Source organism: Micromys minutus, assembly GCF_963924665.1.
Source record: "Micromys minutus genome assembly, chromosome: 14".
Classification (NCBI taxonomy): Eukaryota; Metazoa; Chordata; class Mammalia; order Rodentia; family Muridae; genus Micromys; species Micromys minutus.
The window spans coordinates 49,645,309-49,660,847 of record NC_137983.1 but is presented as its reverse complement, the minus strand read 5'-3'; the positions used below and the strand labels follow the sequence as shown (position 1 = coordinate 49,660,847).

The 15,539-nt window shown below is 39.9% G+C and overlaps 1 protein-coding gene across 1 annotated transcript in view; it reads right to left on the bottom strand.

Annotated features, from left to right (window-relative positions):
* The window catches only part of CSMD1 (CUB and Sushi multiple domains 1), a gene marked incomplete at its 3' end in the record, with an annotated part of 1,481,492 nt that overhangs the window by 500,593 nt on the left and 965,360 nt on the right, over nucleotides 1-15,539 (bottom strand). The window contains exon 7 of the mRNA XM_080928326.1: nucleotides 4,002-4,079. Within this exon, the coding sequence (XP_080784452.1) occupies nucleotides 4,002-4,079 (78 nt within the window). The remainder of the gene's footprint in view (nucleotides 1-4,001; nucleotides 4,080-15,539) is intronic.

Genomic DNA, 15,539 nt, shown 5'->3' with positions numbered 1-15,539 from the left:
ATTGGAGGATTCTTTGACAGGATTGGCATGGCAACCATACCTCTTATTGATCCAGCAATTACAACCTGTGAAGATGCTGCCTGGGGAACATATAACAAACTGATGTGTCAGAATATGGGCACTGTCTATGGCTGATACACTTCTTGGGTGAGAGGTGGACCTATGCTCTAGGCAGGCAGGGGCATGGGAAAGACTGGATTCAGGAGTAAAGTCAGAATGGCAGGTTTATCTTCCTAGGTCTATTCTCAAAGTAGGTCACATGAAAATATTTTTCTAAAATGGTAAAAATGGTGAGCTGGCTTCTCTCCTTAATCTCCCAGAGGTGCCCGATTAATGAGAATTCCGTTTCTTCCTTGCCTTCCTCTTAGCTTCTGCAGATCTGTTTGTAAAGAGAAGACCTAGGCCAGAAGATGTCCCTGGTGAAACCTAGTGCTGGGAGATTTGAGTACTAAATCACACTCTGCCGGGGAAACAATAACTAATTCAAGGTGGAATACTTCTTTTTCTTTTTTTTAACATAGTTGAATAATCAGTGACTATATGGCCACTAGACTTTCTGTCTTTTTATTTGTTCTCTATAGTAACTCCAAAACTAAAAAAAACAATATCTAAGAAAACGACTGAGCAAGCTGAATGGGTCAGTACACTAGGGCCCAGGGTGGAAGGAGACATTTCTCTAATTTTAGGAAACGGCTTTGCCAGTCAGTCATTCAACAACATCAGGAAACATTCTGTACTTGTGGTACACATTTTCCATGTTCCAAGTGAGGCCCCACTTTGAAGCCTCAAAGGCAGAGACATGATGTGGAATCTTTGGTCTGTGCCCACATCAGTCAAAGGAAAAGCCAGTAACCTGTGCAGTGGATGCCACCATAAACAGCATCAGCTATCACCTGTCTTCTGTCAGTAGCATGGTATGATGGTCTGAATAGGAATTGCCTCCATTGATTCATGTGTCCGAATGCTTGGCCATAGGGGTGGCACTATTTGGAGGGGTTGGTTATTGAAGTAGATGTGGCCTTGTTGGAGGAAGTGTGAAACTGTGGGGGCAAGCTTTGAGGTCTTATAGGTTCAAGCTGAGCCCAGTGTGGCCCACAGTCTCTTCTTGCTGACTGTAGATCAAATGTAGAATTCTTAGCTCCTTCTCCAGCACCACATCTGCCTGCAGGCTGCCATGCTTGCCACCAAAATGATAATGGATTAAGCCTCTTAAACTGTATGCTGGCCCCAATTAAATATTTTCCTTTATGAGAGCTGCCTTGTTCATAGTGTCTCTTCAAAGCAACAAAACCAAAGTAAGATACACATGGTTATATGCAAAATTAGGATGAACTGGATTCATGAAAGTGAAAATTGTATTTCAAGTGTATTTTTCAAGGTAGATAACATTGAGTACAAAACAATAAAAAATGTTGCATTATAAGCAGGAGACAAAAAAAAATAAACTAAAAGTAGAGGCACTCTGGGAATATTTATTGCATTATGTGTGGTGGCTATTCTTCCCCAAGACCTACAAGGCAATATATGCTATTGGCAAGTTAGCCATGCAATTAAAGGCAGCTTTAGAATAGACAGGCTCTTGAACCCACTCTCCTCCCCTGCTTGGCAGAAGCAGCTGCAACCCAACACTCCATAGCTGGCCAGAGTGTGCTGTGGATTCCTTGGAGCAAGTGTATATTGAATTTGTAAAGTCATTTGTCATTAACTTTTCATGAGGAAATTGTTTCCAGCTGAAAAGTAAAAACAAGAGTCTGCCTTCCTCCTGCCTTAAGGTTGTTTACATGACTGAGTTGTCCATCCTCTCAGGGAAAGCATCTAGGATGAAAATGGCCCTGGGGAAAGCCCAGAAGAGAAGGAAGACAGACTGTATCCACCACCGCCCACACAATGGCAGGATCTGTTACTGCACACTTATGATCTCAATATTTGCCAGAAGAACTGCCTTGATTTCAAGGTCAGCCTGGGCTACAGACACACGCACGCACACACACACACTCACTCACTCACACACTCACTCTCTCACACACACACACATACACACACACACTCATGTGCACACGTGCATGCACAACCACCAAATCTTAAGCTTTCCCTTTGAAGCTTCAGCTCCTGTGGTCCATTCCTACCAGGCGTCAGATGGGTACATGTTTTGTCAAGCTCAGACCTGCCCTGTGGAAGGACATTGACATGGTGACTATTGTTACCTCTTTTTTCTATAAGGATTCTCACGAAGAAGAAAAGGCCCTATGAGAGCAGAGCTTGCAGAGGGATAACCTAGAGTGATAGCTGACAGCTCACAGTCCATTCTGGTTTTTTAACCAGTCTTATAGTCCCTATTTGTCGAATGTCATCAAACTCTAGTTGGGGGAGCCTCTAGACTCTCTAGTGTTAAGTGCACTATCAAGTGTTAAGAGGCTATGGTAAGGGGACTGAGGGGCTTGAGCCTGAACTTTGGTGAAGGGCATTAGAACAAAGGGGGGAGAGCATAATATCTCTAATATGCATAAGTACCCAGTGCTGAGAAAATCCATGTGCATCTAGTTGCCATGGTCAGTGTGAAGAGTGAAAATTGCTTTCTCACACCTTGCCCTCAAAGAGATGGTGAGGAATCCACCAAACACAAAGGGAAAATGGCCATCCTTGTTGGGTCATAGCAGGCTCAGAACTTGTCCTAACACACATATCTCAAGCCACAATAGGAATACATGTGAGACCAGTGTCAGTATCTCTTTTGACCTCTACAGAGCAAGGTCCCTGCTGCTGAAGTCTGTGACAACTGATGGAAATACTGACTCCTCCTTCTTAGACAGTGAAGCATTCCATGAGCTAATTAACTGCACAATGCCCAGTGCATGACAAAGACAAGTAAGGACCACTTAGAATATTTCAGCATATCTTGCTGATAACCTTGCACAAGTAATTACTGGTTTAGTACTATTGACAATGAATCTTGAACCCAAATATAACTCAGGTTTGTACAGCGTTTGTGACCCTCTCTTCCTCTAGACAATATTTCACTTTGTCTTCTGCTGTCCTTTCAGAGTCAAATACTCCCCTCCAGTACACACTGATCTCTTAGAGTTTCTTTACTTCTTTCTTTTCCTTATTGTTGAATCCTAAGCATGCCACAGAGTTTCATACTGCTGGCGGAAAGGAGTGGACAATTTCCAATGCTCAGAGAGGAGTTATCAGATTGGTCTCCTCCTGTCTTGGTGGGGACAGGGGGAGAGCCTGTCATGAGAAAGCTATGCCAGTGTCAGCCCAGCAGAACAATGTGGATGGAGCATCAGATCAAATACTGACTTAAGCATATCACCTTACAAGTGATTCTGTCAAGCTGTAGTTCATGTCCTTAAGAATTTCAATCATAACATTGATTACTTCAAAATGACTACCAGCACTCTCTTTTCTACCTGTAAGACATAGAGCTGGTTGTAGCAAAACACTGATATCTTTATAGATGAACAAAATACCTTCTTACTTCTGCCACTCAGGCCTTTCTACCATTTAAAAAGCTATTTTCTTCCCCACCCCAATTTCATTTCAAAGACAAGGGCCGTGATTATCAAGAAAAACATAATAGAAACATTCTCAGAGTCTAGTTTTTGCCAGAACCTCCCTGGAGCACTCAGATATAGGATGCTACTTGAACACAGAATGGGAACAACATGAACAGAAGTCTTAGAATGTCTGAGGAAGGTAACTGCACGCTAAGACAATGTAGGAATGTTCAGCCCTGTAGTAGACTCTGATGGTATCACTGGGGGCAAGAAGACCCCATGAAAAGTCTGTAATATATGTGATCTTCTGGGTAACAATGCAGCTTTGCGTGTGCAACCAGAAAACAGTGAGCAGTCAGCTATAAAGAGATTCTTTATAGGTATAAGATGTAATCATTGAGCTCCATCTCAGAGAATGATGTCACTACTACTGTTCCATCTTCTCTTCTTCTCCCTCTAATTGGTATATGTACTGTCATATATAGAAAGAAAGTAACTCACAGACAGAGTTTTTGTGGCTGCTGTCCTTGCTTGGTAGCATCTTGACTCCTCTGGACTTCAGCTCAATTGCCTTTTTCACTGAAAGAAAGCAAAACAAATTATCAGAAGAGACTCAGACTTCACAAAGCCATACTTTAATCTCACAGCAGATCTAACACACTTCTGCTAACCCCTGATCTAGGGACCAGGATCTAAAAGGCCATAGAAAGGAAACATGGAAAACAGGTTACAAATAATTAAGACATTTTGGCAGCAAAATGTATCTCATGATCATGTCTCTAGGGCTGAAAATAAATGACAGTAGAACTCACCTTCCACCTCCAAACCCACTCACTGTCAGGAAACAAGAGGTGGGTGCAACACTGTTGTCTTCACTACCACATAGAGTAGATTGTGCTGTCAGTCTTTCCACAGAGACCCTGACCCTGGAGCTCTCTAAATAATTTACTATATTCATGAAAGTCTTTTCACAAAAATAGATGTTGACCATTCACTTATTTATATTTTAAATTAACTACATAAATTGTATCAGATATCACTGATGAACTACAGCATAGATGTGCCAGGCTAGAATGTGATAGGTTAAACATGAAAGAACCCAGCTCCTTCCTTCTCCCCTTCCCTTCCCTTCCACTGCCATCTCCACTGTCCTTTCCACTTCCCTCCTCCCTCCATCAAAGCAATGTTTTCCTGTCTGTGATATTCAAGTGTATCCTACCCTGTGATTTTATCTCTCAGATTTAGGTAAGTGTCTGAATTTTCTAGGTCTTGAACCCAAGAAAACCGAGTACGAGGCAGACTGTGCAGAGGGAACTCCTTTTTTTTTAAAAAAAAAAAAATAAGAATGAAGCATGGAAGAGAGCTGGGGGTGACCTCCCTCCTCCTCTGCTTTTACTGTGCTGAGATCTCCTTTCTTACCTCTCATCTCTCCTGTAGTCTAAGTATTGGTCAGGAGGTTTATCTCTTTGGAGGATGCTATATTGAGCAAGCAAAGGTGATCAGGAGCCTGCTACTTCTTAGTTTGTGCCTCTGCCCCAGCTGTCAGCTAGTTCAGCCTAAGAAAATGCTAACCAAAGGAAAACTCAGTCCAGCTGCTGCTTAGCTGCCATAGCTTTCCCTTTTTGCTCTGTGCTTTGTCCATTTCATGAGCCTGTGGCCTCTGTCTCTTTCTACCCAGATGCCGAGTGGAAGAGGAAGTTTGACTCCCTATGTCAAGACTGAACACAAAGCCACAGGAAACAGTTTAAGCAAAAGCCAGATGATGTTTACAGTCCACACCTGTGTCACCTGGCATTACCTAAAGCCAGAAAAAGAATAGAGCCCACTGATGTCACTAAATCTTTTTCATTTTATTTTAATGAAACAACAAAATCAAAACAGTTCTTTGCCACACAACACCTCTCTCATAAAATGTGAGATTTGTTATTTCTAAGAATATGGGAGTCTTTTCACTACTTTACTGGGGAAAATCCTTTATAGAAAGAACTTCTCAGACCGACAGAAGCAGAAGGTCCTCTATGAAGACCTGGGGATGGCCTAGACATAGTATCACCAGTAGCCTGGAAAGGAAGCAGATATCTACCCTGTCCTCCTTGGTATCCTGACAAGCAGAATATCATTCATTCTGTATATAGGAATCAGGAGGGTGTTCACAAGTCCACATTCAAACTGAAGCCTTGGGCTAGTGTCTCCCTGTTCTCTGGGTCAGCAGGTGTTAGCTGTTGGACTGGCAGAATTCTGTGAGGGCAATTGTCAATGAATTATTTTTTGAATTATTCCTTTTCATGTGAGCTGCATTGTTCAGAAGTATCTATTCAGTGTAGATAGGGTTTTTATTTACTTCCATCTTGGCATAAGCAAAATAGCTGTCCTTCAATTAATAGTCTTCTTTTTCTTAATCTGAATCTGAAATGTGTAGAATTCTTTAGCACTATAAACATCAATGTTGGAATGATAAAAAACAGAGACAGATGCTTGTTTGTGGGCTTAGCAGAGTAAAAGAGAAGAGCAGGAATATAAAAAGGAATATAGTATTTTCCAAAGATTCTCCCACATGCATATTTGATGATTGACAAAGTTAGGATAGTCTGGGTTCCCAGGACTAAGGTTACTCATGGAGAAATTGACGGGTACATTTCAGATCCACTGTGAGAAAGAGCTGTTCAATCAGAAGTTCTCAACGTGGGTCTCCCCACTCTCCTGGATCATCAACTGATGCAGTCCGTGAGTGCAGTGGGATCAGAGGGTAAGCAGGGGTTAAGAACCCCTGTTGAGTATTGTATGGTGAGAGACCACAACAGGACCAGTTGTCAGTCAGCAAATTAACTTTAGTGTGATTGAATGCTTATAAAGTTTTGGGGGACTGAAGGCAGAAACATCCAGAATGGGCAAAAGTCACTTGCTGTGGGCTTAAGGTGCATAGAATGCCTCATTAGCATGGAGAAGCATTTCATGAATCTCAGGTGCTAGCTGCACAGTTTTTGTCAGGAGAAAAGAAATTGGTCCTTTTATCTGACTGAGGATATGTGACATTCCTCAGGTAGTGGCATATGTGTGTACTTAGAATTCTCCAGACAAGGTCAGAGAAGGAGAAAACTTGCTGTTGAAGGGAGTCTCCCATAATGGGCCAAGCCCAGAAGCTATCCATTCATGGTGGATTTTGACCTTAATTATCAGAGTTTTCCCACATTTGACCTTCAAAATTTCTGAGTGCACTGTTAGAGATCCACTGTGGTCTGGCCATTCTCGTTATGGGTGACTCACCCCATCCAGGGACCAAATGGTATAAGGAGAGAAAAACTCAGAGAAGTTACCTTGCTGTGACAATGACTCAAACACCTCAAACCCTGTGGACACTTGTGGTTGTTAATAGGTCCAACATCACCCCCACTTTACCTCTACATCCACAAGGTTTAACTCAAAGTTTAACACAAAGGCTTGGTCAGTGGCTACGCAGTAGCCATCCATGGAGAGTACAGCCCAGGTTTTATATACCTTGCTTTCTCTCTCGGTGACTTTAGACTGTTATTTTTCATCTCTTTTTTCTGTGTGGTGTGCAAACAGAAAGTGAGAGCAGGGAGCTGCCATCTCTTTAAACAGATCTTCCTGTGAGGTCTTCCCCAGTGCCATATCTTAATTTAAAATCGAGAGCACCTTGATGTGTGTTCCCCATCATCTCTACTTTCTTCTACAGAAATAACTTTATATTGACATTACTCAAGGGAGAGGAGATGAATGTGCAATGAGCAAGACAAAGGAGAATCAATGGAAAGATTATACAGTGTGTTAAACTCACACCAAATTCCACTCAGTGTAAACAGATAAAAACAAACAGGACTCAATTCTCTCATAGAGTAAAAAAAAGACTAAAAGGCGCACAGGGTACCATAAGAGTGTCTGAATATACTAGACCTCTCAGAGAATGTGATGAGTCTATAAATTTCACAATTCTACTAATAATTGTTTGAAGTTCTGTGAAGCTAAATTTCCACCATGGAAGCTTTATTTATTTTTCAATATGGTGGTATTCTTTTTCTGTTACTCTCTGCACCACTGAGTTCTGATTTATCTCATGTTCCTTTAGCCTGTTATTGGAGGACAGTGATTTTTGGCAATGTTGGCCAGAAAAAGAAGTTGACATATGACATATACATCCTTGGTCTACCAGTTGTCTGTGCCTTTCATTATGCATCTCCCCTAGTATCATTTTTCTTCTGCCCAGAACGATTTCTTCAAATTTCTTCCTTCCTACCTTCCTTCCTTCCTTCCTTCCTTCCTTCCCTTGTTGTTGTTGTTGTTGTTGTTGTTGTTGTTGTTGTTGTTGTTGTTGTTCTTCTTCTTCTTCTTCTTCTTCTTCTTCTTCTTCTTCTTCTTCTTCTTCTTCTTCTTCTTCTTCTTCTTCTTCTTCTTCTTCTTCTTCTTCTGTCTCCTTCTTTTACTTTTTTCTTCCCCTCTCTCCATTCCTTCTCCTTTTCCATCCCTTTTTTGTCACTTTAGCTCTTATTGAGGCTCATGGAGAGAACCTAACTTACAATGCAACTGGCAGGAAGAGAATGCAGCATATCAAGTTCAAATCTGCAAGATGTAGGGAAAGATGCTGCTCTCCAATAGCCTGTACTTCTCCGTGAAGCAAACAAAAGTCTTGTTCATTCTAAGATTTTTGTAGAAAGATAACCTCTCCTCATAATTCTTATGCTTAAACTCAGACCTAGCCAAAAAGAGCTTCTGAGCTCAACTTTTATGTTTTTTCTTTCCTCTTTTTATCATGGCTTCTGAGACTTTATTGAATGGAGTTGTGAATTTATGCTTTGGAGATCATCAGCTTGGATTTCCAGTGTAAAGGCATGTAAGATGTATGTTCAGTTTGGGATGACTTGCTGTAAAAAGACACCATGATCAAAGCATCGCTTATAAAGGACAACCTTTAATTGGGTCTGGGTTACAGATTCCAAGCCTTAGCCTATTATCATCATGGTGGGAAATATGGCTGTGTACAGGCAGGTATAAATTGGTACTGGAGGACACAAGAGCTTTACACCTTGATCTAAAGACAGTATTAAGGAGACTGTCTTCTGAAGGCAGCCACGAGGAGCACCTCTTTTGCATTGGGAGTAGATTGAGCATTAGGAGACCTGAAAATCCACCAACATAGTGGCACACTTCCTTCAACAAGGCCACACCTATTTCTATAAGGCCATTTCTCCTATTCATAAGTTCTATTTGCATAGCATGGTGGCTGTTGTTAGTGCTGAGTTTAGCCATAAGAGTTGTTTTTTAAACTTTAACATAAATAACTATTTTAAAATGTGGAGAACAGATATAGTCTTGGGGACTTTAATCTTTACTCTCTAGTTTGTTGCACAATTTGGGAGGTTTAGGAGGCATAATTTTGGTGGACTGTATTAAGAGTTTGAAGATGTTTGTGGTTAAAGACCTCTTTGCCCAGTTTCTGCTTCAGCAGCTCACTCTGCTGCTAGCTGCCATGCTTCCCTGCTATAACAAAGGTCTCATCCTTGTATAACCATAAGTCAAATAAATCCTTCTTTCTATAGCTGCCTTGGTTATGACATTTTATCCTAGCAACAGACAAGTATTCAATATATTAGCACACATTGTAGTGCCATATATTCCCAAGGAAGAAACCTGCCTTGAAAAAACAAAACAAGAACAAAAACAAAATAAAAATAAAAACCAGGAGAGAGAGAGAGAGAGAGAGAGAGAGAGAGAGAGAGAGAGAGAGAGAGAGAGAAAGAAAAATAAATAAATAAAAAACCTACTTGCTTTCTCAACTATGCATCTAGAGCTAGAATTTGATTGTTGAGTTTATCTCTCCCTTCTATTATTAGCCAAGAAAAAAAAAATGTCTTTGTAGTTCAAATAAAATTCAGGTTGTTTCAAACAAATGTATTGTTCCGAATTCGAAGATAAACCTATTGGGAAGCCTGGCCAACAGCAGCAAACTATGAAATCTGAAAAATAGCATCTATAGACTAAAACTCAAGATTTGACACAGATCAGTCAAAATATAAATCATGTTTATCTACTAAGAGAATCACCATAACTTTATGAATGAATTTCTAGACTGAAAACCTTCTATTGAAGTAGTAAGTCTGTGGACTGTATTTTTTTTCCTTAGAGGGCAGCTATGATCACCCCCACACTACCAAGACCTCCCTAAACTGGTGGTTTTCATTGAGGAATTCTTAGACTCTCTCATTATATAAACAGGATATGCCACCTATGAACTGGTAGGTTGTCTCTCTCATTGGTTAGAAACATTCTTATCTCATAAATAGCCCTTTTCACATATTTGTCCTATAATTACTTAATCAAATATGACAACAATGATAACCAGCCTTTTGTTATGTATATTGTCTTATGGAACCATCAATAATACAATTTATTAAACTTCTATTATTAGTTTTTTTTTTTTTTTCTTGTTTCTTTGTTTTCTAACACTGGGTCTCTTCATGTAGCCAAGGCTTCTCTGGGAATCATGACTTGTCTACATTGGACTCCCAAATACTGGGACGACAAGGGTTTGTCGTGCCCAGTCTCACTTGGGTGAATTTAAGAGGCAATGATATATTTTAAGAACTATGCTTTCTGACTTTTAGATGATTTTTTGAAAGTTTTTGTTTCTTTCATTGTCAGAAAATAAAATTTATTTTTAAATATCCTACAGTCTTGCCAACAATTGTAAATGTTTAACACAAAATTAAGAAGTAAAAAACAATGCCACGCCTTAAGGAATTGAAGTTGTTTAAACTCCTTCACTGTCCATAAAACTTGTGATTTTTAGGAGCTTTCATACCTTAGTTTTTTTACAAATTATTTCAAACACTAGGCCATAGAATTGTTTTTAAAGTAATCAGCCACATCATTACTAAGCCTAACATCATGATCTCTCTAATTAACACTGATTTTATTGCATTTTACATGGAAAAAGCCATAAGAATCCAGAATATTACAGATTTTAAACACATTTAATTTCAAACCATCCTTGAACTCTCTGAGGCTTATGACATGTCCAAGTACTGCCTCAGCTTCCTGCTGTCTGTCAGGTACCAGTGTCATGTTGGAATCCTAGGGGAGGCACAATCTCAGGGTCTCAACCACGGCTACTCTGAGGATAAAGGGGCCATGTTTCTATGAGAGCCAACTCTCTAACATCTTTACCTGAGCTAATCATATCAAAATCATGATCTAACAACACATTTCTGTTCATTTGTTTCACCGAGATGTATATCTGCTATATAACTCAAATCAGTTGTATGTACATGGGCACACTCCTGCCTCCCAGTGTTAGCATTGTAAGCAGAGTCCAGCTTGGCTATTTTCTTCTTTTTCTGATGTGACCAGACTTTTCTATTCCTTTTTAGTTGTTCTGCTTGCGTGATCCATTTATTACACAAGCATGTTAACTTATCCCAATTTCTCTAAGAAATCTCAAAAAAAAAAAAAAAAGCCACAAAACATCACCAGGAAATGGTGATGTTCTTCCCTCTAGGTTCTGAGAGCAGGAAGGGCAGCTGTCTTATTATGGCCCCTCCTTTACCTTCTAAAGCGGAAACAGATGTCTCCACAGTCAGCTCCCACTTCTCTGTGGTTGAACCTGCTACTTAGTTCCCCCGAATAGCCACTACCTTCAACACGTGCTGATATGTCAGCTTTCACTCAGCTCTGGCTGAGTTTACTGCAGCCCAATGGTTGTTTCTTTTCATATCCAAGAGGATGTTTCTGTTCACATCTTCATGGGACTGCCCCATGTCTAAACTTCTCATGTGACCCGTGTGTCACACGGACAAGGCAAGTATACAAGCTGGTAAAGCATGTTACTAGGAATGGCTCCTGGCATCTTCACTGATTATTACTTAAGCATACTCTACATTTAAAAATTATCTTTTTCTTATCTATGCTGGGGCGGGGGGGGGGGGGGGAGTGTCAAAGAAGCATGTTGGCAAACACTCCTTGTTGAGATATTTCCTTTCTCTAAAGACTTTTTTTAAAAAAAGACTTTAGCATAGTTCATTGCACAACATGTAATGAATTATTTAAGTACACACACAATGTTGCATAATGCCAAACTTTTCTAAATTCAGACATGGGCTGAAAAGTATATACTGTTTTCTAAACACTTTTTTAAAAAACTTGTATTAAATACCTCTTGATATCAACCATATTGTGATAAGAGGTCCTCTGAGGACCAAATAAGGATCTGCTGTCTGCTGTTGTGAGAAGGTGCTGTGTCCTCAGAGGGCTCACACAATTCAAAAAGTAGAATGGAAATTTGACATCTCTGCCTCATTTTGCATCTCCCTGTCTTCTTTACAATAGATGAAGGTACAGGGATAAGCCATTCTCCTAACCCTGCAATGTCCTTGGGTCAGGGATGGAAAACTTGACTAGGAAGGCCTCTGAAGTGAGCATCCATCAGGCAGCTGAAGCAATTTACCTGAGAACCTGTCTCATCAAGAAATAAGGACATGATTGGACCTCCTTACAGGACTGGGGCTGAGATGATGGTGGGCAGGCCTTGGTAAGTGCCTAGTTATAAATTCCTCTTGTCCAATTCTGCCTCTGCTTACACCTAACGTGTTCTGCCCATAACAGACCTGAAGTCACTTGACTCCTTTATCTTTTTCTCTTCCAAATATAGACACATGGAATAAATCTTCCCTCCATGACTTTCACCACCATCCATCTCTTTACTGTGGAACAAGCAGCTCAGCAGGCTACCTGGGACTGCGTTTTAAACCTAAAAATAACCCCCCCCCCCCAGTTATAACACTGCCACGAAGCTGTATCATTGTTTTATTCTACATATGATTCTATTTGTGGCTATTGCGTAAAATTTGAGAAAATCTGAAAATTTATCAAGAGAAAGTTCAAGAATCATAAAAGCACATTGCTCAGAGGCAGCTAATGTTGTAGTTTTAATTCTTTCTGCCCAATTTTATGAGAACTGTGTAAGTTAATGCAGGAAGTTGATAAAGGCACCTAATTTTTTCAGAGGAAAAAAAAGAGCTGCAGTGTCAACTGTTTCCATGACCTCTTTGCTTATTTTCCTTTAAGTGCACTTGTCAATGGTCACCTTTAGTGTGAGCCAACATTTCTGCTCACTCTTGGGGCCTCTGTATAACAGGAAAATCCCGTTGACCGTGTGTTCAAACTCTGGTCCATTTCTCCAAGTCAACTGCTAGAATGAGAAGGAGCCGAGGCTGTCCCCCCACCCCGCCAGACCGAATTGATTGCTGGAAGCGCTGTGTCAGCTCCCTTACTCCTCATACACAGGAATATCTTAACTCACCCTCATCTGTCACCAGTCTTCCAGAAAAATCGCCAAGCAGCTAGGTGCAAATGAATCTCAGTGTTACCTATGTTATGAATGGATGCGTGTATTGGCTCACTCGTTGAGGCTCCCTCTTAGTGATGCCTTGGCATGTATAGGTTATTGTACAGGGAGCTTAATTGATGCTGCAGTGAATCATTCCTGTTCTAGAAATAACTGGTGTCTTGTTCGCTCAAGGTCATCTGTCCTGTAGTTCTCATTACACAATTACACAAAGGTAGGCGTCCCTACATCTCCCTTGGATGCTAAGATGCCCTTGAATAACAACCTTCGCAACTAACGTCTGTGCTCTGGGACCTATATGATCAGATTTCAGTTTTCTGCTTAAATCAGCCAGTTGGCTCACTCTGGGAATCAGCTGGTACCATTCAATGTAGTAAGCGACGTGGCACCTACTGGTAACTGTGCTGTATGGCTGGCTGCCCTTACTAAGTAGTCATCAGAAACCTTTAGTCTAAGGTTCCCTTAAACACTAGAATGATAATTTCACATGCACGTGTGTATGTGAACAAATTGCTACAGTCACGAGTGTGTTACATCAGACAGACACTTCTGTGTCTTTCCCAAATGCCAGGATTTCTATAATAGAAATAAAATCACAAACCAATGTAGTTCTATTGACTATAAATTTCCAAGTTGCCTTTTTCCCTACAGCTGGCTGCTGGTAAAGAAATAAATTTCAATTCAATCTTAATTGTCAATATTAACTCTGACACATTATACTCCAGACATCAACATTTTATTATTTACTTAGTTATTTTACAATATTTGTATGTATGTATGTATGTATGTATGTATGTATGTATGTATATCCATGCACATGCCTATAAAAGCCATAAAAGAGGATTGGATCTTCTGGAGATGAAGTTACAGGTTCTGGTGCCACCCAACATGGCTTTTGGGAACCAAATTTCAGTCTCCTATAAGAGGAGCAACTCTTTTAGGTCATGCCTTCAGCACTGACATTTAAAAAAAAAATTCCTTTTACCATAGTGTTTCCTTGAAAGCCTTGAGACTAAGTAAAAGAAGTGTATGGGTCTAGGCCAGCTGGTGAGATGGCTCAGCAGTTAAAAGTCCATGCTGTGATTTTAGAGGATTAGAGTTCAGTTACCAGTAGTCATGTCTGGACGCTTCAAACTTTCGGTGACTCCTGTTCTAGGGTATTCCTCCCCAATCCATTGTTCTACATGAGCCCTGCATTCGTATGCATGTACACACTCATATATGCATAAATATAAAACAAAAAATAAATAAATCTTTAATAAAAGTGTATTGGGTAAGAGAATGCTACAAAGATTTAAGAGACCCAACATAGCTCAAGAGTTCAAAGAGACTCACAGGAGGCACTTACACAGAATGGATAAAGATACAGGTGCAAAGCGACCCACAGGAATAACTAGACATTAGGGAACTCCAAGCTATGTCAGAGCCAGTGGTACAGAGTAAGCTATAGGGTCCCAGGAATGAAATCCTTAAGGTTACATTGAGTTACAGAATTCATTCATAAGACCATGGACTTTGTGAGGATAAAGTGAATGATATGGATCAGATGCATACATGTAGGATGGACAGAGGGAAGTTCAAGTGAACCACGGCAGCAGTGGAAACTTGTCAGGAGCCGCAATAGAACAAGTTAATAACTAGCAGGTGATCTTCCTGGGATGGTCTGTTTCTGTTTCAGATTATTATATAATCAGTGACAGATTCACTCTTATTAGGCAAGGCCATAGAAGAATTTATTTTAGGAAAGATTCATGCTATTAATATGCTTTTCCTATTATTAGTGAATATATAGAATAATCACTAAGTAATAGCTCACCCCTTTGGAGCAGATCTCTGCATGTCTATGAAGATGTACTGTCTTGTAGTGATGCTATATAGACAAATAGATGACTTCCTAAGTCTTAATAAGGATCCTATAAGAATTCCTAAAATTATATCAGTGATTATTAAGCTCTTTTATAGTGGGACTGCTATTAGGTCCTTTTCTGATAGTCAAAACTGCAAAGAGAACTCTGCCAGTCTCCCAAGTATCACCAGTTAATTGTTCTTAGATGGTAATCAGACTTTCTCCTACTCAGAGTACATTCAAAGACATTGTAAAGCAATTAACCAAAAGTCCTAAAAAGGAAACTAGTGATTTATTTAGTTTTATCTATACAAAACTTCACTAATAACTTAGTTATTGTTTTAAACGTTCTGTGAACCTCTGGAGTGGCGACAAGTTATCAGCGCTTAGCCAAATAATTTCTCCTAATGGATCTGCATGTAAGCATCCTCTGCTGTAAACGTCCATTTCAATTTGTGAGTTGTTATTGTGTGTAAAATTGGGATGAACTTTTAAACATGTGATCATGTATTTTGAAATATGTGTAAGTACAGAGGACAGAGAGATGAGAAAAGAGACTAGGGTGTGTTTTTTTGTTTGTTTGTTTGGTTGCATTTTGTTTTGTTTTGTTTTGTTTTTCCTTTCCCCACTTAGAGAATTTTTCCCCTTAGGAGAAGTTTTTGCCTTTCCCACCTTAAAATAGAATTTTTCCCCCATTTTCCACTTAGAAAAAATTCCCTTTCCCTGCTTAGGATCTTTCTGTTTTTATCCATGATAGAATTAAGAGGAACCATCTTACAATGTAGTAATAAATTCTATAATCACTTTGCAAACTGTCCTTTATTTATTTATTTATTTA